This window comes from Cryptomeria japonica, chromosome 3 (assembly GCF_030272615.1).
Source record: "Cryptomeria japonica chromosome 3, Sugi_1.0, whole genome shotgun sequence".
Taxonomy (NCBI): Eukaryota; Viridiplantae; Streptophyta; class Pinopsida; order Cupressales; family Cupressaceae; genus Cryptomeria; species Cryptomeria japonica.
In genome coordinates this window covers 936,765,775-936,792,114 of record NC_081407.1, presented here as the reverse complement: position 1 = coordinate 936,792,114, position 26,340 = coordinate 936,765,775, and the positions used below count along the sequence as shown (strand labels likewise).

At 36.4% G+C, this 26,340-nt stretch overlaps 1 protein-coding gene across 2 annotated transcripts in view; it reads left to right on the top strand.

The window, feature by feature from the left end:
- The window catches only part of LOC131072938 (protein RETARDED ROOT GROWTH, mitochondrial), a 147,268-nt gene extending 122,247 nt beyond the window's left edge, over positions 1–25,021 (top strand). For both annotated transcript variants that reach the window (XM_058009242.2, XM_058009241.2), the window contains exons 6-7: positions 24,291–24,405; positions 24,520–25,021. In XM_058009242.2, coding sequence (XP_057865225.2) covers positions 24,291–24,405; positions 24,520–24,642 — 238 coding nt within the window. In that variant the 3' untranslated portion in view covers positions 24,643–25,021. The remainder of the gene's footprint in view (positions 1–24,290; positions 24,406–24,519) is intronic.
- Positions 25,022–26,340: the final 1,319 nt, after the last annotated feature.

The window sequence follows — 26,340 nt, the reverse complement described above, 5'->3', positions numbered from 1 at the left end:
AAACCCTAAACTAACAAGACACAAAAAACAGGAAAGAGGAGGTCCTTGTTTGCAATGGGGCGATGTGTGAAAAGGTCACAACAAGTAGAAAGAGAAGGCAAAGATTGTTGTAAGCAGCATATTAATCTCATTGAAGATATGGTGAACTTTACGTGTTGATTCAACAATTTGCATGGTCTCTACTTCTCATTTAATTTTCATGTTGTTTAGATGAATGGAAGAACTTTGTGCATGGTCAATGGTGAAATTCGTACATCCATACTACTAACACCTTGGTGATTGTAAAGTGTCTTGCATAGTCAACTGGACACATCTTAGCCAAGCTTAACTTCAATTGCTACTTCTTCATTGATATGCATCCTCTTGATGGTGTCCATGTAGTTGGTAGTGATTTGAACATCATATGCTTACCTTAGGAGATTGCACTAAACTTTGTGGAGTTGCTGCTTTGCATGGCAAAGCAAAGTCTAGTTGAGCTTTACCAAAGATTGTCCATTGCTCTTACATTCCTAGGAATTAGATTAGCTTTTTTTTTTCAATCAAGTTAATTTCCATGTTCTAGCAAGCATTCAAGATTCAATGCGAGTCCACCTTGTGATTCCAACAATATCACATCAACACACTGAGTCTATCCAAGAGCATGTCAAGCCTTGACATTTGGAACCTTGGAGTCACCTCCTATGATCATGAAGTTTAGCATAACAGAAGATTCTGTTCAAGAGAAGATATAATACTTAGTATTTTATTCTATGTTGCATTGTGCATGAAAAACAAATCGACAGTCACCATACTTCTATTTCCCAATCGCAAAGCTCCTTATGATGGTCATCGAGTCTTGGAATCTGGTCACAACAACTTTTGTTCTTGCTTGCAGGTCATACTTTTCATGAAAAGGCTATGTTTCTTCTTTATGGCATTCCTGTAGCCTTTGGTATTTTTATCGTTATCATTTTTAGGCATTCTAGCCAACATGCAAAGGTACTCAGTGATTTCCTATTTTTTGAGCAGCATTTCCAGTTAATTGTAATTCACAGAACAATCTTTGAAGGTAGTTGCTTTAAAGAAATCAAATATTGTAAACTGGATGGTTTACCAACTGTAGTAAATTGAATATTGAATATTCTGAACAGTCTACCATCGGATCCTAATTTATCATTGTAATAGATCATGGTAAGTTTATCTATTGGATGGTTCTTTCATTTTCAGTATATTTTCCACCATGCTTGGTGTGTGTTGGAATTGGGTGACTGAGTCTGCCATTTTGGCATAATGATGCAATTCCACTTGCATTCAGCCAGTTTGACTTGGTCAAAATTTGCATAAGTGATAACAGTTTTCCACAATCTATCGTATTGTATATGTGCTGTTTCTGGATTAAGATTGTTTTTATTTGTATCAATGTTTCGAATCACACTCTGTGATCCATCATCAGGATGAAAGAGAGCTTAGGAGTAGAAAAATGGATGGTTGCAGACCAAAGGAGCATATAAAGAGAGGGGAAGGAAGGAAGGGTAGGGAGGGTTTGGTAGGGGTAGTTAGGGAAGGGAAAGGGATAGGTGACATGTCACATCAAAGAGCCAACAAGGATTGACATCAAGATAAAATAACAAAAACCAAAATTAAAGCAAAGTGAAATTAAAATAAACTAAATGAAAAGAGAGAGGAAAACTAAAAAGATCAAAATCAAAGGTTAAAAATACTCCTTAATATACTAATATAATTGAAGTAGCATGATTTTAAATATTGCAACAAAGAACACTAGCAAAAGGCTAACAAAGAATAATGAAAAGGGGGCTAATAAAAAGGAAAAATAAAGAAAAGAAAGGAGGAAAACAAAAACGACAAAAAACACTAAAAAGAAAACTAAGGAATTAAACAAAATAAGCAAGAACCTAAAGAGACAAAGAGACAAGGAAAGAAAGGAATAACAACAAGAATGAAACCAAAATTTGAATTTCACTCTATCAGCTATTTTGGCTTTGATTGATTCTATTGCTTATATTGTAATTTGGTCGACTAGTCGTCAATTCTTCTAACATAATTCTTGTCTTCGTATGTTCTCACCTTGCCCACATCAGGAACATGGTGATCAGAAAGGGCTAGGATTCAAGTGATCGCAAAAAAATTATGTGAATTTGAGCTAATGCCCAATGAGGGATATTACAATGGTACAAGGGCTGATGGTCTTGCCAACTTGTTTTTCAGAGTTAATTGTTTTCATGTATAGCTATTTGTCACATGCATCCCAGTGATAGGGAAAACATATATTATTAAAGAGAAATCAGAAAACAATACCGGTTTCCAGAGAATCCAGAAGTACTGTTTCCATCTTTAGAAACTGTCAAAACACGATAATATGGCAAAAAAGAAAAAAAGAGCCATGGGGGAAGAAGATTCTCCAGAGGCAAGGTATAATAGACTCATACAAGGGCAACGATGCCTTAAAAACATATTAGCTCAGTTGCTTTTTGACATGTAAAGTAATATGTCCATGCCTAGGCATCAGAATGGTGAGGGAATCACTTTTGAGGGTAATAATCCCAATATTGCTTACACGGTTACACCAACACTTAGAGGACTGTCATTGGCTCAGCTGTGAGACCTTTCCAACCCATTTTTATTCATAGAGAAGATGTTCATGAAGGGGAAGCTCAAAATCTAATTGTGAATGATATAATAGCTTGTTATGTTGACTATAGAGCACTTGTAGAGGGGATTTGGAGTGAGATACAACTCACAAATTTTATGAATATGAAGAATTCTCTGAATGGCCCTAGATCTGAGCCTAGACCACAAGCTATCGAGTGAGTTTTGGAACATGCTTTGGGGAAGTTATCACTTCCTGTTTTTGATGGATCTAGCAAGCGTTCAGCTAGAGCATAGATTCAGAAACTAGTCACGTGCTTCTCACTTCGGTCAAGGTTAGAAGAGGAGGCCATCAAATTTGCCACAATCCATCTTGAGCATACAACACATGAATTATGGTATTATGGGTTTGTTGATGTGTTTTTTATGCACATGCCAACACAAAATAAAATACCCAAAAGTATCTTATCCTCTCTTGAATAAAGCTTCTCAAATGCTGAAGATTCGCTTAAGGATCACTTGAGACAACTCCAAGGTTCATAAATGTCAGGTCTTGACTTGTGTAGAAGCACAATTGGTTGATGTGATTGCTGGTATCATAAGGGGACTTACGTTGAATTGTTGAATGCTTGAATCGTTGGAACTCGATCATCTGATGTTGCAATCTTGTGATGCTTTTTATCCTAAACTAGCTTGAATTAGAAAAAACAGCAAAAGATGGAGGGTTGAGGAGTTCTATTCTAAGACCTAGAATGTGAGAAGATAGTTGAATGATCAGATGGAATCCTACTGGGCGAGGTCTCACCATCAACTTGAACAATTGGACACAAGCTCAGTGCAATCTTCTGAGGGCATTTCAAAGATATTAGAATCAATACCATCAAACATTGATCACCATTCAAGTTGTGTAACCATTCGAAGTTAAGCTCATATCATTCCAGTTGACCACACAAAGCACTCTTACAATCAACAAGAGGCTAGTGGTATGGACCAAAGGATACCACACAAATGCATTCAACAAATTCTTTCATTCAATGAAGGCAAATTGAGAATTTAAGATCATACAAATTGTTGAAACAACTAATCAAATTCACTATAACTTCAATGAAATCAATTGTTCTTTACAACAAGGCTTTGACAACAATCTTTGCCTTCTCCTAATCTAACTTCTATTCTAATTGCTATTCACTATTCTATTCTTCGAAAACCATTCTAATCTACAATCAACAAGAGGCTAGTGGTATGGACCAAAGGATACCACACAAATGCATTCAACAAATTCCTTCATTCAATGAAGGCAAATTGAGAAGTAAAGATCATACAAATTGTTGAAACAACTAATCAAATTCACTATAACTTCAATGAAATCAATTGTTCTTTACAACAAGGCTTTGACAACAATCTTTACCTTCTCCTAATCTAACTTCTATTCTAATTGCTATTCACTATTCTATTCTTCGAAAACCATCTATTCTATTTGCTAACTATTAGTATTAACTATTCACTATTAACCCTTTACAAATTATTCACTATTCTATTCTTTGAAAACCATCTATTCTATTTGCTAACTATTAGTATTAACTATTCACTATTAACCCTTTACAAATGAGGAGCTTGAGCCTTTTATAATGCTCTCAATACAATTCAATGGCTCAAATTGACTATTCACTATTAACCCTTTACAAATGAGGAGCTTGAGCCTTTTATAATGCTCTCAATACAATTCAATGGCTCATATCAATTTGAGATCATGACCGAGATTTTACAATGAAAACCCTAATTAGGTTTGTTACAACAAACTCAATTCTGGCCAATGAAATGATTACAACACTTTAGCATAACCAATAGATAATAAGGGAAGGTGCCTCAAAGTTTGTGTCCTCATGGACGAGTCAAGTTCATTGAATCAACTCAAAGTTTGTGTCCTCATGGACGAGTCAAGTTCATTGAATCAACGACATGCTGAGGTGGAACTTCTCTGATTGGTGAGTGGTGACTGGGATGATGAAACGCCATCTCATCTTGATATTACCTTGAAATGAATCCTTGATGTCATAGCTGCTTCTTCAGGCGTTTGAAACTCTTCCTTTATGTTTCCCTTCATGCTGTTGATGTTGTGGATCATGTCGTTGTGTAAATGAATTCTTATTGTGTAATCAATTTTCCTATGCTTGCCTACGAAGTTCCCTTGAGGATATCTTCCTTGCATTTTGGTCTTGATGTTGAAATTTGCTCCTTGAGAGACTTGTGTCAATCCTCCTCTATTGTGATCCCTTTGATTTCTTCTTCATCTCCTGCAAAACAAACAAATGAGCATCAAACACATATAATATATAACCTTTTCATACTCCCATTTTGACATGATCTCCTATTTTATGTGCTGCAGGTTTGATATGTGTTTCTATAAGGAAGATCGCTGTCTTTGTGATGGAGTTTGCTGCTATCTCTTGATGAATTTCGCTATTGCATGATGAAATTCGCTCCTCTTGATTACTGAGTCTGCAATCTCTGTGATTGAATTCGCTTATGCTGATGATGAAATTCACTGATCTTAATGAACTTTGCTGTTTGCTAATGAAATTCGCTACTTAGAGAGAGAAGGAGAATGTTTTGATTTGATGTTTGAATGATTGTTTGAAATGGTCATATATAGGCGCTCAAGGGAAAGGTTGTGTCTTTTCTTATGAGGCCGACCTGATTCGGTGCAAGTAAAATCACAGATTATCTTTTCAATGCCTCTTCAAGGTGGCCGACTTATCACTCATTTAGACATTTATCATTCAAAATCGATTTTTGCATTTTGGCGCCAAAGTAGTGTTTGACTAGTCTTTGAAAGTGCATTGAATATTAGGAAAATTCGCTCCCCCTCCTTAATTTGTGAAGTTCGCTCTTGCATCTTAAATCTTGAAGTTCGCTCATCTATCTTGAATCTTGAAGTTCGCTCATATGCCTTGATTTGTGAAGTTCGCTCATCTCCCTTCAAACACGAAGTTCGCTCCTATGCTTGAAGATGAAGTTTGTTTTCAATACATTCTTTGCTCACTCCTTTTCATTTCATCCATTCAAGTGCCTCAAATGCTGCTCAAGAAGTCCACATCGCTGCCAACTATGAGCAATGGAAGCAGATTTCGCTCCAACCAGGGAGCACTTGAAATTATCATGTACTTAATCAAAACCTGCCCTTTCAACCTGCCTCTCAATGTAAGTATAATCAGATCTCTTGAATGGTAGAGGAAGTCATTTCTGAATAGCTATCTTCCAGCTTGATGTTGTCTTGAAATGTGAGTTGAATCTCAACGTGACTTGTCCTCCATGCTTCCTTGGGTGCTCATCTTTCTGTTTTCTTTTATCTTCATACCAAACCTGTAAAGCAAAAATATTTTGCATCAAAACATTAGGAATGAAAACAATTTTCTGCAAAAATCAAGCTTCCTATAACCCATTCAAATCTGAACATGGCCTTCTAAGGCTGGACATGATGATACTGATTGAATCATAGACAGGATATATCTAAAAATTTGCCAAAATCAGGTCTGATCTTAAAATCAGAATTAGGTCTGCTAAAATTGCTGATACTTTAGTTCAAATCAGAACCTTGGAAAATGATTTGGAATTCCTTCAAAATCTGCCCCTTTGCTTTCAAAAGACTGGATAACAATGTCCTTAAATCAAACAGCACCTTGAAGAAGCATTTGATCAATGTGTGATCAAAGTCTTGTTGTCAAAATCGCTGATTTTTATCACTGAAACTGTTTCCTAAATGTCTGATCAGAATTCATTATTGAATGCTGTTAAAATGATGCGAAATACTCCCTTTATATAGGCGTTGGATGCTAAGAGTCTGTTTTACTCTGTTCTTGTTAAAGTGACACATCCTCATTCAAAGGCCAGCTCCCTATCTTTTTGATGCCACACCTTGCAAGGAAATGGTGAGGTGGACGCTTTCCTTCTTTATGCCTCAAAACTAGTTTGGTGGGGTCCAATCAAGGCTACGTGGTAAAGGAAGTTAAAAGGAAATATTATGCCTTAAAACAAGCTTTCCAACTCTCCATTTCAGATTTTGTGGGTCCCAGCAGGAGAGTCCTTAAAAATCTTATTTAAATCTCCTTTTGAGTTTAAAGTGGGGCCCAAAATGTGATGTGGCAAGGATGGATAAAGAAATGTGAAGTGTTGTGGGGGAAGGGAAGAGTGTTGGGGGAAGTGCCACGTGAGGAAGGGAAGGAGAAGATGTTTGGGATATGGATGTGGGGAAATAGGTAGAGTGAGTGCTACGGAGGGGTAGGGAGGTTTAGGATGTGGGAGGTCTAAGGGGTAATTGAAAGTGGATACGGGGTTATAAGAAGTGCTGCGGTGGGAGGTAGGAGTTAGGAAGGGGAATAAAGGGATAGGAGGTAGAGTGGTAGGTAAGGGAAAGTAGAAGGGTAAGGGGTGTGAGATGGAGGGTAGAGGATGTAGGTGTAAGTTTAGGTGAAGGGTTGGGAGGTATAGGTAAGTGTAGGTGAAGGTTAGGGGATGAGTATGCTAGGATGGGAAGAGGGAGGGTTAGGTGGAGGTAAAGGTAAAGGTTGTGGTAAGTGTAGGTTAGAGTTAGGAAGGGGAATAAAGGGATAGGAGGTAGAGTGGTAGGTAAGGGAAAGGGTAGGCTAAGGGAAGTAGAAGGGTAAGGGGTGTGAGATGGAGGGTAGAGGATGTAGGTGTAAGTGTAGGTGAAGGGTAGGGAGGTATAGGTAAGTGTAGGTGAAGGTTAGGGGATGAGTATGCTAGGATGGGAAGAGGGAGGGTTAGGTGGAGGTAAAGGTAAAGGTAAAGGTTGTGGTAAGTGTAGGTTAAGGATGTGGGATGGAAGTTAGGAAATACAAGGTAGGTTATGTAGATGAAGTGGGTTAGGATATGGGGATGGGTGGAAGGAAGGGTAGATGGAGTATAGAAAGGTAGGTGGGTAGAGGATATGGAGCGAAATGGAAGGCAGCAAGGAGAAGTGAAAATGGTGGTGGTGATGGTGAGGAATGGAAATGGGAGTGATTGGGTTTGGGTACTGTTGTGACGTTTTCACACATCGCCCCATTGCAAATGGAGACCCATGTTTTTTTTTTTGCTTTTTAGGGTTTGTTTTCTAGGTCTTTTAGGGTTTTGTCAGTTGGCTTTTGCATTTTTGAGTGCTGTCGGAGAGATCAATAGGATAGCAGGTCCTGCTGGAGTGAAGTCCTGATGCTGAAATTTGGCTAAGTCTGGAATGTCCTGATCCTGAATTTGACTAAGTCTGGAAACTGAAAAACCTCAAAAAACTAGATTTTGCAATATAACTCCTGGAGGTCTGAAACCACTCTCAAACATCCTGAAAGTATATATGTAATATAACTTAAAGTATAAGAAAGAAGAAAGATAGAAGGAGATGTCACTTATACTTTTATATTCCATAAAAATTATCCTGATAGAGAGTTCAAAAAGTCAAATTCCGCTCTTGTCCTTCATTGAGGATCCAGAGCGAATTTCGCTCCTGTCCCTCTCCCAGGGACCAAGGCAAAGCGCCCCTGTCCCTCACCAAGGGTCCAAGGCGAAAAGGCTTATTTGAGTCATTCCTGACCTTGTTTGGTCAAATTGAAACATCAAAGACACAATGAAGGACGAAATGAGCATGATAGAGCATCCAGACTTGACAATGAAATGATGAAGTTTTTTGCCTAGAAGGTCAAATTCGCTCCTGTCCCTCACTGAAGGACTAGAGCGCTTTTCTTTATATGCACAATTTTAGACCTTTTTTGGACATTAACTTTTATTCATAGCATGAAGTAAGGTGAAATCTTCCCTAGCAAAGGAAATTTGAGATGAAATTGTAGTGATTTGGCCTTGAGGACAAAAATCGCTCCTGTCCCTCACTGAAGGACCGGAGCTTGAATTCCGAATTTGCATTATCCTCGCAAGATTTAAGTGATTTCGCGATTTGAAGAGGTCAAAAGAAGTATGTTTTGCCCGTTGAATATAACTTGAATAGGCCACAAAGGAGAGAATCAACCCAAGTTGCACTAGGCGCTCTTGTCCCTCTCCAAGGGACCAGAGCGATTTTCTCACAAGACAAACTCCGGGCAAAGGCAAAGCAAGTTTTATGTTTGAAATGAATGAAAAGGGGCGTGATTGGTACAATGAAGATAATTTCGAAGGCTAGCAAAACACAAGTAAGCTCATAGTTGCAAAATCGCTCCTGTCCCTCTCCAAGGGACCAAAGCGAAATCTTCAAAATGCCTAAGTGCCTAACATTTTGAAATGCTATTTCTTGTTGCCAGGACTCAAGATGAAGTGGGGAGTGATGTTCTACGTCTAGAAAGTAATTCGAGGTTGATATGATCAAGAGTTTGTGCAATGAACCAAAAGTCGCTCCTGTCCCTCACCAAGGGACCAGGGCGAAAATGCCTGAAGGCAAGCTCCTTCCAAAGATCACATGAATTGAACTTAAAGTTCCAGATAAAATGCCATTTTGAACGTCAAGGATGAGGTTTTGAACGTAAAAAATGAAGGATGGAGGACAAAATTGCAGGAGCGCTCCTGTCCCTCTCCAAGGGACCAGAGTGAAGTTATCAAAATTCATTATTTTTTTGCCTTATTTTAGCAAATCGCACTAGATGCCAAGTTCGCCAAAAAACTTCGAAATATTTTTAAAAATTCTAATTAAATTGGCATTTAATGAAAATCGCATAGCGTTTAATAATTGATTTTGAGCCTTGGAAAATCGTTTTTTTTTATTAATTGAGGCATTTCAAAATTAATTATTATTAATTTAAAATTTAAAAAAAGGGAGCGCTTGAGGTATCATTTTTATTATTTTATTAAGTCGGCCTCTTCCTTTTTAGTTTTATTTATTTTTTTGGCCTATTTTCATCAAGTCGGCCTATGGGGAGGTGAAATGGTGAGCGCTCTATATATTTGGGGTGTGTTTTTCATTATTCAAATCATCCACTCATTGTTTCAAGTGCGATTTGGAAAAGCAAGGAAGGAGGTGTGAAATCTAGCTTACAAGTGTGGAGACTAAGGAAGGCAAAATTCATCTTGAAGGCTATTAGAGAGGCGTATTTCTTGCTAGATTGGAGGATAAATTCCAGATGTTTTGAAGGTGTTGAAGGCTAGAGGTGGTGGAGTTGATGCTTGTGAAGACTAAAGGAGGCGCATTTTGCTAAAGGGAGTCTTGATCTACATTTTGCCTAGCAAATTCACCTTATTTTTGCATCATTTTTTAGAATTAATTCCCAAGTGGAGGTATGGCGTAATCACCTTGGCACCATTTTTGAAGATTTAAATTTTGCTTTGAAAATCCTAAATTAGGAAATGATAACTCAAGATTTATCATGAAGTTTCCTAATTAAAATCTTGAATCTTCCTTTTAAAGTTTAATTTTTAGATTTCAAGATATATTACTAATTTTGAAATGTTGTGTAGGTATCAAGATGGCGACTCCAAAGCCCGGAGGATCTACAAGTCGGCAGGTTCTCATCAAGGACGATCAAGCAAGGACAAGGGCGACCTCCTCCAGCCTAGCATCGACAAGGACGGCCTTCTTTGGACTAACGTCATCAAGGGCGACTTCTCCAATCCAGTATTCCAAGGCGAGGTACATCAATCATCCTGCACATCAAGGACACAAGAAGTTAGAACAAGGGTTCGTTGAAGAAGCAGATAGTTCTAGATGAATTAATTAAAGCTAGCTTCTCAACAACATCAAGTTGAATATCTACCAAGTTACAAGTGTCAGACGAGGTGGCATCCTAGTCATCACTTCTCTAGTCAGTGTGGTCCACCTCAGCATTTCCAGATTCAATGTACCTAACTCATGGAAGGTGGCACAAACTCCGATGTACCTACCCCAGCTATCCATTGGTGGAATTTTCTAGAGAGGACATGTGTCCAAGCAATACAATTTTATCATTGGTCAAGCATTAAATGTTATGTAATGGTTGTAACAAACCCTAATTAGGGTTTTCATTGTTGAATCTTGGCCATTGATCTCGAATTGATCCAAGCCATCGAATTGTATTGAGGGCACTATATAAGCCCTGGCATTTCATTTTGTAAAGGCAGAGAGATAAGAGTTAGAATATAGTTGGAAGCAATTAGAAGACAGATAGAGAGTAGTTAGAAGGTGATTAGCTAGTTGATAGAATAGCAATTAGAGTAGAGTAGAGAGAGAAGGCAAAGATTGTTGCCAAGATGTTGTTGTAAAAGACTTGTAACTTCATTGAAGAAATGGTGAAATTTATGGGTCGATTCGACAATTTGCATGGTCTTTATACTTTTCATATTTGATTTCATGTTATTAGATGAATGGAAGAAATGTGCTTGATTGATGGTGGAATTCGTATATCCATACTACTAGCAGTTTGTTGATTGCAGACTTGCCTTGCGTAGTCAACTGGAATCATTCAGCTTAAGCTTAACTTCAATTGTCGCTTCTTCATTGATATGCATCAACCTGATGGTGTCTATGCCTGCAGTGATGATTTGAACATCAAAAAGCTTTCCTTCGAAGATCGCACTAACCTTGTGGAGATGTTCCTGTGATGTCAAAACAAGACTTAGTTAGAATTTCATCAAAGATCATTCATTGTTCTTACATTCTTAGTGTTAGGATTAGATCTTTTCCTCGCCCTCATCTTTTTTCCTTTTTTTCAAAGCTAGTAAGAGCCTGTGTTCCAACAATATTCAAAGCAAATCAGAAGTTTAGGCATTAAGTGTAAGTCCCCTTGTGATTCCAGCAAATCACATCATACCACAGAGAGCTTATCCACACGTAGAGACCCTATATACAAGAACCTTGAAGTCATCCTGATTGATCCTTTTTCGCGATATCTTCGGCAATCAGAGGCTTTACTCAAGAGAGGATAAGGTACCTTTAGGTATTTTATTCTGTGTTTGATAGTGTATAAAATACACGTCAACAGACACCTACTGATAGGATTGGGAGAAGTGGAAGGGATTATGCCTTGGCTGGGCAAAGGGAGTGTTGAACCTCACTTCATCTCAAAGAAAGAGACTCGATCAGGTCCTGAGCAACTACAAACAAAAGGTTAATAGCAAAGACTCGACAATAGCTAATGCTGAATTCAGTAGAAAACATTGAGAGTTTTGATAGGAAGGACCCCAAAGTTCACTATTGGAAGTTAGCACAGCTCAAGAAATATGGAAATGTTGAGAGTTACCAACTTTCTATACTAGGTGTATTAATAGATCTGCTAACTCTAGTATTGTTCATCCCAATGATTGGAGAGGGCCATTAAATGTTCATATCCCAATGTTTAAGCTGTTTTAATCAAATCAGTTGAAAAAATACTTAGGACCATGTTGTAGGGAGTATAGCTTTTAAAGTTTTTGGATCAACCCTATGCATTTTTTAAGACATGTCAGTATTGTTCTTATAATAAGGCTGTTTTAGTTTTTAAACTAAAATCCCTTTGTCGTATACTCAGAATTATTGGTCCTGTAGGCTGTATTGTATAATTTGCTTAACGAATCTGCTTGATTATCTATGATCACTTCCGTAGATTTCATGAAAAACTCTATTTGTTCTGAGCATGCACATAGTGAACAGGCTGTGTTGGTAAACAGATTTGTCCTTCTTAAATACCTTTTAAAAATGACTCCCAAATGCCCAAATTGAAAGAGAAAACAAGAACCAACAGTTGAGTCACTTGCAATGGTGAGTGCAAGTGCTCTCTGAATTTTGATATGAAGGTCCCTTCGTTGGATAAAAATATATATTTTCTGAATATGCTTTTAACCAGAAAACAATAAAGGGAAACTAACATCTACCCATAATCATGAAAGTAGATGCGAATAACAGATTTATAATGAAGTGAATGAAGGTAAGTAAAACACAGTTTAATTATCCACACCCACGAAAATACCCTTTCCAATAGATCAAAATGCTCTGGATGCTGATCGAGTCTCTCTCATGCCTCAAAGGACAAGGGGGATCATAATACCCAGACAAAGGGTTAACAACAGATTTCTTTCCAAATACAAATTATTTTTGAAATCAAAGTTTCAGAATCAAATGCATATACATAGTTTGATGTAACAGAAAAGGCAATGAAAGGAAATTACAAAAGAGACATAACTTATTATAATCAAAAGAAAATATTGACAAATACAGAGATCAACAAAATCTTTTTCATTCTATCAATGCCAAAATGTGAGCTGACAAACTCAACCCTTCTGAAAAATTAAACTGTGCAGTCCAGAAAACAATGCTGCCCCCTTCTTTTTAAAACAGAAAAATCCAACCAAAAAAAAGAACCCTTTCTCTTTTCTTTAATTACATATATATAGCCTCTGAGACTTTCATTTATCAATAACTAATTCTTGAAAAGATTATTAATTAATCTTTTCCTTTATCTTTTATCTTCTTCCCGACAATTCTTTTTTTTTTTGCTTCAAATCTTTTATCTTCCATTCCCTTTTGAAAAATGTTTGAAGATAATTTAAATTAAACACATCTAATTATGTGTTGACAGGTGGACATATTTTTTTATATCTCCAGGGTAAATTTATTATCTGGTTCTCCATTTCAAAACAAAGTCTCCACTGCGAGTTTCTCATAATAATATTTTTCTTAGAAATTTGTATAGACCTGTACTCAGAGATTAATAACTTTTGAACGGAATAACATTTTTCCAATCGCTCCGGTGAGAATTTAGAAAACTAGGTTTTCTAAAACATATCAAAATTTCAGCGCAATCCAACGGTTAAATTAATAGTTATGCCCCCCACACCGAGACTGATTTTTCTCTTTCAGGAAATCCGTGGTTACAGGTTGCATTGAAAATTATAAACACTATACATGCCAAAATTTGCACATGGATCACGACTTTGAGTTGCCATTTGAAGGAATGAGCTCTATTTTGTGACAAAACTCTCTTTATAATAGAGGAGGATTGTAACTCTTTAGATTTTTTGTAATACCGTGAGCTGCAGAAACAATTTTTTGAAAATATTATCAACTGCTATCCTTTGGTATCAACATATGAATTAATAATTAAATTCATCTTTCAAGAAGCTGAATCTTCCTTTGTAACATGAAAGTTGGACTTTGTATGTGTTAGTGTGACTATCTCAAAAGTCATCCAAACACTTTTACTCTCAACTCGATGATCATTTTTAAAAACATCCACACTTTGAACCTGCGAACTTTGAACCTTGAACCTTGAACCTGCAAGGTTCAAGCAAATGGTTCAAAAACACAAACTGCACCCACAGTATAATTCATTGATTTTTTTTCCTTTTCCATTTTCCTGTGCGTTGAACCTTGAACCTGAACCAAAGAAAGGTTCAATAGTTCAAGTTCAATGACCAAAAATTGCAATGAACCCGAAATTTGAACTTTGAACTTTTTGAACCTGCGCACTTGAACTTGCGGGCTTGAACCAAAAAGGTTCAATGGTTCAAGTTCAATGAACAAAAATTACAAAGTCCGCTCTAGTTGAATTCAAACTTTGAACTTGAACCCGAACTTTGAACTTTGAAAAGGTTCAAGGTTCAAGTTCAATGACAATTGTTCTTTTGGGCTGCCATAGAAAAACTTGCATAACTTTTTATCGAGAGCTCCGTTTCTTATGAAATTTTAACTGTAGAATAAATGGGCCTATTAGAGCATAACCCAAAAATCATTTTTGCATAGGAGACATAAAACTTGAGATTTAATTGTTTGGGTATATGGGTAAGCAAAAATAAAACAATTAAAATCTCTCAATCGACATGGAGTTTGGCCATAAAAACTTCAGCATTAAAACATTAACAATATCTTATTTTTAGCTGATTATGAGGCTTTAGGCACAAGCAAAAATATAGGGGTAACATTGGTTCTGATTGGGGACCAGGACTGTAAAAGATTAGGAGAATCCAGAATGTCTCTGGGAGAGATCAATGCTTAGCATCTATTGGGTAATAGAGTCAAGAAGAAAAAGAGCATGGAGGGTTGCTTTGCAGAGGGGGAATAGGCAACAAGGCAAAACTAACAAGCCAAAACTCACACTAAACCAAGGCTGAAAACTAAGACAAGCGACACCTAGATCAAACCAAAAATTTATTTACAAAAGATCGGGCAAACAACCCATGCCTCCAATGCAACTGACTCCTCATGTAAAGCCATCAACTAGTTGTGAGAAGTACCTGCCGGTGGAAAAAAGTGGCTGATATGTGAGTAGAATCATTCCCAATAAATAACCTGCAACCATTGTAAAGAAGGATCCAATAACAACACATTGTAAAAACTTCCTCAAAAACATATCGGGTCCAAAGGGGCACTCTGCATCATAGACTTTTGGTTGCAACATGTCAACACCATCTTGAGTGAGCTGATTCGTACTAGAAATACCAGTCTTCCATACGAATGTTAGAAAAATAAGCCATGCCTTTGATGGGACAACCTTCTTCAAAACTGCAAGAATGATCTGCGAGAAAGTCTTTATCTAAATCTGAATTTTGACTCTCTGGACATTCATTTTCCAAGAGTTCATTATAAACATTAGCTTCAAAACAAAATGATTCCAGCATGGGATGACTATCAAATAGCTCATTTTCACAATCAAATTTAAATATCTTTAATTCAGATCGCCTGTGTGATATCATAACAGAGGTAATGAGTTTCCTTTGGTTTGTATTTCAGTATTCTCAAAATTCTTCAATGTTTTGGGCTGCAACAATTCCTCAATATCTTGCATGCAATCAAACTGAAAAAGACTCATACCTTGTCTTCATATCAATATGAGAGATACCCCCTACTTTTTCACCATAAGGTGTCTCTTGTTTATGCTGATCTGTTATGCTTCCCTGATCAAAATCATTAGCTGAAATTGCATTAGAAGTATCAAATGAAAAAGATTCAAATTTTGAAAATGAGACATTTTCTAGCAAACTTCCATCTAATTGTTCATCATCAAATCCTTGCTCCATAGAAGAAGCACCTGAGCAAGTCATTGAAATTTCTGATTGTGCAGTTTGATCACCCTCATCTTTAAATGAATTATCATTTTCAACATACAAATGACAAATCCTTGCAATGCTAGGAGAGCTATTTTCAATCACAGGAGGTTCTTGGAAATGTCCATCATTAAAGACTATTAAATTTTGAGAATAAAAGATAGGTAGTGTTGATTTTTCTGCTTTCATAACAAGTTTCTTTTGTAGAATCTCTTTCTTTGGATAAAAATTCTGCTTATAAAGACAAATTTCAGATTGTGGCTCCCTCACAACACATTCGTCCATGCATTTCATTCCACTTAACAACATATCATCATCTACCTCAATAGCCTCTTTTTGTGCATCTTTCAAATTTTGTATTTTCTTACGCTTCAATTGAAATTTAATTTCAGTTTGCAATGTGTTGTGACGTTTTCACACATCGCCCCATTGCAAATGGGGACCCTTGCTTTTTTTTTTTGTTGTTTGTTTTTTAGGGTTTGTTTTTTTAGGTTTTTTGGGTTTTGTTAGTTAGCCTTTGCATTTTGAGTGTCGCCCAGGGGATCACATGGATAGCAAGTCCGGCTTGAGTGATGTCTTGATCCTGAAATTTGGCTAAGTCTGAACGTCCTGATCCTGAAATTTGGCTAAGTCTGAAAGTCCTGATCCTGAATTTTGGCTAAGTCTGGAATGTCCTGATCCTGAATTTGACTAAGTCTGGAAATTGAAAAACCTCCAAAAACTAGATTTTGCAATATAACTCCTGGAGGCCTGAAACCACTCTCAAACATCCTGAAAGTATATATGGAATATAACTTAAAGTATAAGAAAGAAGAAACATAGAAGGAAATGTCACTTATTCCATTAAAATTTTCCTGATAGAGAGTTCGAAAAGTCAAATTTCGCTCCTGACCTTCATTGAGGGTCCAGAGCGAAAAGCGCTCATGTCCCTCACCAAGGGACCAGGGCGAAAATACTTATTTGAGCCATTCTTGGCCTTTTTTGGTTAAATTGAGACATCAAAAGCATGGTGAAGGACGAAATGAGCATGATGGAGCATCCAGACTTGATCAAAAGCAATGAAATGATGAAGTTTTTGCCTAGAAGGTCAAATTCGCTCCTGTCCCTCACTGAAGGACCAGAGCGATTTTATTCATATGCACATTTTTAGACCTTGTTTGGACATTAACTTTTATTCATAGCATGAAGCAGGATGATATCTTCCCTAGCAAAGACATTTCATGGTGAAAAGTGAAGCATTTGGGCCTGGAGGACAAAAATCGCTCCTGTCCCTCACTGAAGGACCGGAGCTTGAAATCCAAAATTGCCTTGTCCTTGAAAGATTTGAACGATTTCGCGAATTGAGAAGATCAAAGGAGATACATTTTATCAGTTGAATATAACTTGAAAGCGCAATCATGAGGAAAATTGACCCTAGAAGCAAAATCGCTCCTGTCCCTCAACCAGGGACCAGGGCGAACTCAGTGATAGCTCTCGTCCCTCTCCCAGGGACCAGAGCGAAATTCCTCATGAGGCATGTTTTGGGCAAAAAGAAAGCAAGTTTTGAGTTTGAAGCAAGAAAGGAGGATGAAATGAACCCGTTGAAGACAAATTGAAGATTACAAGACATCAATAGGAGACTCAAATTGGCCTAGGCGCTCCTGTCCCTCAGTCAGGGACCAGAGCGATTTTTGCCTTAGGTCAATTTCTTGCCAAGTTTGAACAAACTCTCGGCCAAGGATGAATGAAAGGGGACACAACGAGTCTATTGAAGATAATTTTTGAAGTTAGCAAAGTGTGATGGAGCCTACAAGTCCAAATTCGCTCCTGTCCCTCAGTAAGGGACCAGGGCGATATTCATTTTATTAGCCAGTTCATTCAAAAATCACGCCAAGTCAAGGACGTACAAGGTTGCACAAGGTCGAAGATATCATTTGGAAGGCAACGAACAAGAAGCAAAGGTTGAAAGATAGCAAATGTTGGCTAGAGCATAAAATTCGCTCCTGTCCCTCACCAAGGGACCAGGGCGAAAACCATTTAAACATCGAATATGCCTTGTTAGCGACAAGTAGAATATGCATGAAGCGAAGGGATAACGTCATTGCTTGCCATATAATGAAGATTGGTGATTGAAGAAGCAAGATCAAGGAGAAAACACCAAGATCGCTCCTGTCCCTCACCAAGGGACCAGGGCGATATCAACCTCAGGAGGCACTCATCCACAAAATCAAATCAATCAAGCTCGAGGTTCTTAGCGAAAATGCCAGTTTCAACGTAAAGATGGAGAAGATTTTGAATGTCAAAGGCGAAAATCAAAGGCTAAAATGGAAGTTCGCTCCTGTCCCTCAGTCAGGGACCAGGGCGATAATGGTTTGTATCTTTCCACCATCTCCAAGTTTTGGCGTTAAAACATTTTTTTGAATTTTATTAAATGCTAGAAAAATCGATAAATTGGAATATTCAATTGTTAGCATTTAAAAATTAACGCATGAGCATTTAATTGATTAATTTTGCCTATTTAAAAAAAAAATGAATTAATTAAAAACGATGGCATTTAATTAATTAATTATTATTTTAAATGAAAACTTGGAGCGCTTGGATTTACTTGTTTTATTCTTACAAAGTCGGCCTTTGGTTTTATTTTAAAATTGCTTTTAATTACCTTATTTTGCAAAAGTCGGCCTAAGGTAATGCATGGGGTAAGCACCTATAAAGGGAAGGTGATAATTTCATTTTCAAATCATCATTTCACCTTCATTCATATGCGATTTGGAGAAGACAAAGAGAGGTGCGATTTGTATTTACAAGGAGTGAATTTCATAAAGGAGAAGTGCGAATTTAGCAAAGGGAGTGCGAACTTGAAGTTAAAGTGGGGCGAACTTGCCAAAGACTACATTGAAGACCCCCCCCAAAGGTGGCGAATTACTAAAGAGGATCGCTCGTTTGAAGGAGATCACGTTGAAAGTTTCCAACATTAATTTTTGCCTAGGCGATTTTCTTCATTTTGCATTTTTTGAGTTAGCTCTCAAGTAAGGTATGGCAAGATCCCTTGTTTTAATTTTGAATTTTGATCGTCATAGCCTTAAAGTTTGAATTTTGAAATTTTGAATTGTGATAGCTCAATCGTTTTTTAGGAAATGATAACTCAAGATTTATCATGAAGTTTCCTAATTAAAATCTTGAATCTTCCTTTTAAAGTTTAATTTTTAGATTTCAAGATATATTACTAATTTTGAAATGTTGTGTAGGCATCAAATGGAGATCCCGGAGTTGGAAAATCAAGCCAGATCAAGGACGATCAAGCAAGGACAAGGACGACCTTCTTCGATCCAGCCTAGCATCGACAAGGACGGCCTTCTTTGGACTAACTTCATCAAGGGCGACTTCCCCAATCCAGCGTTCCAAGGCGAGGTACATCATCATCCTGCAAATCAAGGACACAAGAAGTCAAAGCAAAGGGTTCGTTGAAGAAGCAGATAGTTCCAGAAGAATTAATTAAAGCTAGCTTCTCAACAACATCAAGTTGAATATCTACCAAGTTCCAAGTGTCAAATGAGGTGGCATCCTAGTCATCGCTCATCCAGTCAGTGTAGTCCACCTCAGCATGTCCAGATTCGATGTACCTAACTCATGGAAGGTGGCACAAACTCTGGTGTACCTACCCCAGCTATCCATTGGTGGAATTTTCTAGAGAGGACATGTGTCCAAGCAATACAATTTTATCATTGGTCAAGCATTAAATGTTATGTAATGGTTGTAACAAACCCTAATTAGGGTTTTCATTGTTGAATCTTGGCCATTGATCTCGAATTGATCCAAGCCATCGAATTGTATTGAGGGCACTATATAAGCCCTGACATTTCATTTTGTAAAGGTAATTAGCAATAAATTAGGAATTAGAAATAGTTAGGAATAGTTGGAAGCAATTAGAAGATAGAGAGAGAATAGCAATTAGAGTAGAGTAGAGAGAGAAGGCAAAGATTGTTGCCAAGATGTTGTTGTAAAAGACTTGTAACTTCATTGAAGAAATGGTGAAATTTATGGGTCGATTTGACAATTTGCATGGTCTTTATACTTCTCATATTTGATTTCATGTTATTAGATGAGTGGAAGAAATATGCTTGATTGATGGTGAAATTCGTACATCCATACTACTAGCAGTTTGTTGATTGCAGACTTGCCTTGCGTAGTCAACTGGAATCATTCAGCTTAAGCTTAACTTCAATTGTCGCTTCTTCATTGATATGCATCTACCTGATGGTGTCTATGCCTGCAGTGATGATTTGAACATCATAAAGCTTTACTTCGAAGATCGCACTAACCTTGTGGAGATGGTCCTGGGATGTCAAAACAAGACTTAGTTAGAATTTCATCAAAGATCATTCATTGCTCTTACATTCTTAATGTTAGGATTAGATCCTCTCCTCGCCCTCGTCTTTTTTTCTTTTTTCAAATCTAAGCTAGTGAAAATCCTGTTTTCCAACAATATTCAAAGCAAATCAGAAGTTCAGGCATCAAATGTAAGTCCCCTTGTGATTCCAGCAAATCACATCATACCACAAAGAGCTTATCCACACGTAGAGACCCTACATACAAGAACCTTGAAGTCATCTTGATTGATCCTTTTTCGCGATATCTTCAGCAATCAGAGGCTTTACTCAAGAGAGGATAAGGTACCTTTAGGTATTTTATTTTGTGTTTGATAGTGTACAAAATACATGTCAACACAATGCAACAATAAAAACACATAGCTGATTACTTTTAGCTGGTTGGCAAGCTTGAGGAATTTTACCAACACATCTATTAAATCTATCAATAAAATCTCTCATAGATTCATCAGTTTTCATCTGAATTTGAAAGAAATTCAACAGTAACTTATAAGTATCAACCACAGGCTGAAATCTTCTAAGGAATTTTACCTTTAAGTCATCCCAGCTAGTAATGCATCCATCTTGTAAATTCTGAAACCATTCAGCGACATTTCCAACAAGGCTGTCAACAAATAGTCTCACAAAGACATTCTCTTCTTGCACTCCAAGAATCCCACAGGTAACCATGACTGCTTTAATGTGATCATCAGGATCTTGATTCTTATCTCCAACAAACTTTGGAAAACATTCCCTTGATCCTTTAGGAAGGGCTGAATATTGGGGCAAAGCAAATGGACCAAAATGAGTCCCCCATGACTGAGCTGCAACTAAAGCTATAATTTCAGACTGGAATTCTTCAACCAGACATAAACAGAGTCGCCAATCTCCTTGCACACAGAGATGTCTTTAAAACCTGAGGAAAGAAATGACTGATCGTTTGTTTTCGATGTCCCCAGCGGAGTCGCCAAAAATCTGTTGGTAAACAGATTTGTCCTTCTTAAATACCTTTAAAAAATGACTCCTAAGTGTCCAAATTGAAAGACAAAACAAGAACCAACAGTTGATTCACTTGCAATGATGAGTGCAAGTGCTCTCTAAATTTTGATATGAAGGTACAACTCCTTTCGTTGGATAAAAATATATATTTTCTGAATATGCTTTTAACCAGAAAGCAATAAAGGGAAACTAACATCTACCCATAACCATGAAAGTAGATGTGAATAACAGATTTATAATGAAGTGAATGAAGGTAAGTAAAACACAGTTTAATTATCCACACCCACGAAAATACCCTTTCCAATAGATCAAAATGCTCTGGATGCTGATTGAGTCTCTCTCATGCCTCAAAGGACAAGGGGGATCAGAATATCCAGACAAAGGGTTAACAACAAATTTATTTCCAAATACAAATTATCTCTGAAATCAAAGTTTCAGAATCAAATGCATATACATAGTTTGATGTAACAGAAAAGGCAATGAAAGGAAATTACAAAAGAGACATAACTCATTGTAATCAAAAGAAAATATTGACAAATACACAGATCAACAAAATCTTCTTCATTCTATCAAATCCAAAATGTGAGCTCACAAACTCAACTCTTCTGAAAAACAAAACTGTGTAGTCTAGAAAACAATGTTGCCCCCTTTTTTTTACAGCAGAAAGATCCAACCAAAAAAAAGAACCCTTGCTCTTTTCTTTAATTACATATATATAGCCTCTAAGACTTTCAGTTATCAATAACTGATTCTTGAAAAGATTATTAATTAACCTTTTCCTTTATCTTTTATCTTCTTCCCGATAATTCTTCTTCTTTTTGCTTCAAATCTTTTATCCTCCATTCCCTTTTGAAAAATGTTTGAAGATAATTTAAATTAAACACATCTAATTATGTGTTGACAGGTGGACATATTTTTTTATATCTCCAGGGTAAATTTATTATCTGGATCTCCATTTCAAAACAAAATCTCCACCGCGAGTTTCTCATAATAATATTTTTTTCAGAAATTTGTATAGACCCGTACTCAAAGATTAATAACTTTTGAACGGAGTAACATTTTTCCAATCGCTCCGGTGAGAATTTAGAAAACTAGGTTTTCTAAAACATATCAAAATTTCAGCGCAATTCAACCGTTAAATTAATAGTTATGCCCCCCACACCGAGACTAATTTTTTTGTCTCAGAAAATCCGTGGTTACAGGTTGCATTGAAAACTATAAACAATATACATGCCAAAACTTGCACATGGATCACGACTTTGAGTTGCCATTTGAAGGAATGAGCTCTATTTTGTGACAAAACTCTCTTTATAATAGAGGAGGATTGTAATTCTTTAGATTTTTTGTAATACCGTGCGCTGCTGAAACAATTCTTTGAAAATATTATCAACTGCTATCCTTTGGTATCAACATATGAATTAATAATTAAATTCATCTTTCAAGAAGCCGAATCTTCCTTTGTAACATGAAAGTTGGACTTTGTATGTGTTAGTGTGACTATCTCAAAAATTATCCAAACACTTTTACTCTCAGCGCGATGATCATTTTTAAAAACATCCACACTCTGAACTTGCAAACTTGGAACCTTGAACCTTGAACTTGTGAGGTTCAAGCAAATGGTTCAAAAACACAAACTGCACCCACAGTATAATTCATTGATTTTTTTTTCCTTTTCCATTTTCATGCGCGTTGAACCTTGAACCTGAACCAAAGTAAGGTTCAATAGTTCAAGTTCAATAACCAAAAATTACAATGAACCCGAAATTTGAATTTTGAACTTTTTGAACCTGCGTGCTTGAACCTTCGGGCTTGAACTAAAAAGGTTCAATAGTTCAAGTTCAATGAGCAAAAATTACAAAGCCCGCTCCAGTTGAATTTGAACTTTGAATTTGAACCCGAACTTTGAACTTTGAAAAGGTTCAAGGTTCAAGTTCAATGACAATTGTTCTTTTGGGCTGCCATAGAAAAACTTTCATAACTTTTTACTGAGAGCTCTGTTTCTTATGAAATTTTAACTGTAGAATAAATGGGCCTAGTAGAGCATAACCTAGAAATCATTTTTGTATAGGAGACATAAGACTTGAGATTTAATTGTTTGGGTATATGGGTAAGCAAAAATAAAACAATTAAAATCTCTCAACTGACATGGAGTTTGGCCATAAAAACTTAAGCATTAAAACGTTAACTATATCTTATTTTTAGCTGATTATGAGGCTTTAGGCACGAGCAAAAATATAGGGGTAACAAGCTATCAATTTCAAAATAAAATATGCTCGAGTGAACATTGTTATATGCTCTCATTATTTTGAGCTACAGTTATATTCATGTTTTGCAAAAAATTTAATCTCTTGAAATTTTTTTTGAGAAAGATTTATTGAATAGATTGGCTGTGAATAGAAGAAATTAACTTCTTCTTACATTCCTCTTTAATTTCTTCTACGAACAATTTTAGCTTCACTCATTTCCAAATTTTCTCGTAGATATTCAAAGCTTTCTCTAGGTAGTGCTTTAGTAAAAATATCAGCTAACTGATCTTCAGATCTGCAGAATTCAAGATAGATTTCTTCATTGTTGACCAATTCGATGAAGTGATATCTAGTATCAATGTGCTTGCTCCTCTGGTGAAAAACGTGGTTCTTTGAAAATGCAATTGCTGATTTGTTGTCACGTAACACTGGTGTAGGCTCCTCTTGTGCTTGTAATAGATCCTTCAATATTCTCCTCATCCAGATTGCTCAACATGTCGCTGATGTTGCTGCTACATATTTAGCTTCAGCTGATGAAAGGGTGACTATAGGCTGCTTCTTTGATGCCCATGAGATTGCACCTGTACCAGAATGAAAGATATATCCGGAAGTACTCTTCCTATCATCAATATCACCTGCAAAATCATTGTCAGTATAACCAATCAAATCAAACTCATTAGTGGTGGAATATAAAGTGTATAGGTGTGGAATCCTTCTGTAAAAGTTCTTTTGTAGGTGGAAAGCTAGAGTCAATTTTGGATGATTTTGATTGCTGTGACAATTTTCTTTTTTAATGATTCGTTTCAACTTCCAAAGTTCTTTTGTGTTTTTATCCTCTTTGTTATTTGGCGTTACATGATCTAGATAAGCATTTCTCTCAGCGAATATTTAATGCTTTCCTTGGTCCAAGATTGATTTATCTGTTTTGCTTTAAGGCTTCTTGGTGGGAGAATAGCTGGAAATCTTTCATTTATTAGTTCACTCATATCATATTAGAGATGAGCCTATATATCTGGTTGATATTGGTGTCACTTTAAGTCTGGAATTTGCTTATGCATTCAAAGGAGATATGAGGCTTCACTGTAATATTGCCCTGTCATATTCCACCATACCTATTGAAGTTTCTTATGCTTTATCACTATTATTCCAGGTCAGACATTGCCTGGAAGAATGCGAAGTATGCAGAAATTTGGGAATATCTTAGAGATGAATACGAGCTAATTCAAAGGTTTGGTAGCCTGGACTTCAAACTCAAGTTTGTAGAGGTATGAATTGTTCTTTTTTCTACTCTCAAAGAAAATGCATTTCTCCCTTTATCATTATATCTTGAGATATTAAGTTCATTCTGGAGCTTATTTGATTGTTTTCTTTTTCTGCAGCACAATGTTCGTTTTTTTCTGGAAATATTGGAAAATAAAAAGTCAGATTTTTTGGAATGGCTCATCATAACATTGATAAGTGCAGAGATATTGATTGCTATATATAACACAATCAATAAATAGTGATTGCAATATATAACAATATCTGAGATTAGGCTCTGTAATTCTTGATTTGTGTGGCATACATACAGGAAAGGTGTTTTCCATGAAAGATGGAGAACTTGCCACTGGATTGTTGTAATTCAATGTTTAGTACTTGTGAATAATGATGGCAATATACTTTCTAGTTATTAGTTCTGATGTCCCAACCACACCATACTTCTCTAGCATTTAGAATTTGGTAATCTTGTTTATATGCAATCCACTTGGGAAAATTCATTTTACCCAACTTTATTGCATAGCTTTTCTCTGTAAAGTGGACATGAGTTGTATCGGATGTATAATATTGAGCATGCTTTGGTAAACTATACAATGACAAATTTAAACTTCGTGGATTGTTCCTTGGAGAAAGCTGTTAGAGGTACTTTATAAAATCATAATCAACTACATGATATTTTGTTAATGCATTTTCAGAGGTTTATTTATTGTGTTGAGAAGATGGTAGATAACATTTGTATAAGTGATTTCGTTTAGTCTACTTAAAAAGAGTAATAATTATTACAAAGCTTTAGCATGTCAATTTCTTTTGACAAAATTTGTAAATCGGTCGATAGTCAATTTCTATCACAAACCAACTTTAGGGAATTGCCTCAATGCTAATATTTGTTGCGATCTTAGAGTATCTCAATAGTGATCAGTCTGTTACTTGGGTTGTGTCTTGGTACACCTGAATATGCGAAGGTCTCTATCGGATATGTGCATTTTTTGAAAATCAATATTACAGTAGGAATTGTATCTTCATATTTATTTGTAAAAAGATTTTTTTGTTTTCAAGTCAATAATTTAAAAGTCTGTGTAATCAAAATATGTCAAAGTTGGCATTTAGTGTATGCAGTGTTTACCCAAAATGGTTATTAGTCAGGGATTTGATATCAGTCAACTTATTTCACGGGTCATTTTCTCTTAGCATATCTGAAAATTGAATTCCAGCATGGAGCAAATCCTCATTCTGGTTTCGTTTGGTTTGTATTCCACAATAAAGCGAGCCCTATCATGTTTTGAAAATATCAGATGTCGATGAATATTAGTAATTGGAAACCATAAATGGCTATTCATGATAGATTCCTTTAGCCAAAAACCAGAAATAGCAGCTTTGATGTTTCCACTCAGTCGAAAATTGGAAATTGCAACCCTGCTATGTGTAAAACGGAAAACCCTTGAAGGCAATAGCACAGCTGCATTTGGATTTTTTTCCAAGACAAGCATACTGATAGAAAAAGGCAGAGTAAGGAGATTTTCAGGGGATTTCGTCTTTCTTGAATTGGAAACACCTTTAGCATAGGGATCTGTATGAATTAAATAAACTTTTGAAGGTTTTTGACATGACAAATCTAGCTCTATTGAAAAATATGAAGATTAAGGAAACTTTACTAAGTTGAATTCCTTTTTCACCAATTCTGCTCTATAGAAGCATTTACAAATATCACCATGGTCGTTGCCAAGAAATAACTGATAGTATACTAGTCTCAAGGGACAAAGGTTGGAAAGTTTTAAGCGCATTGTATGAGCAAAAGTGATCATAATGTATTGCAGCATGCAACATGAGAAAACGAGACAAAACTTCAAGTTCTAACATTGAATCTCTATTTGACAGGAAGCTTAGCAACTTGAGGTAGCATATGACATGAAACTCTTACACGTAATGCTTTTCTTGGAAAATCC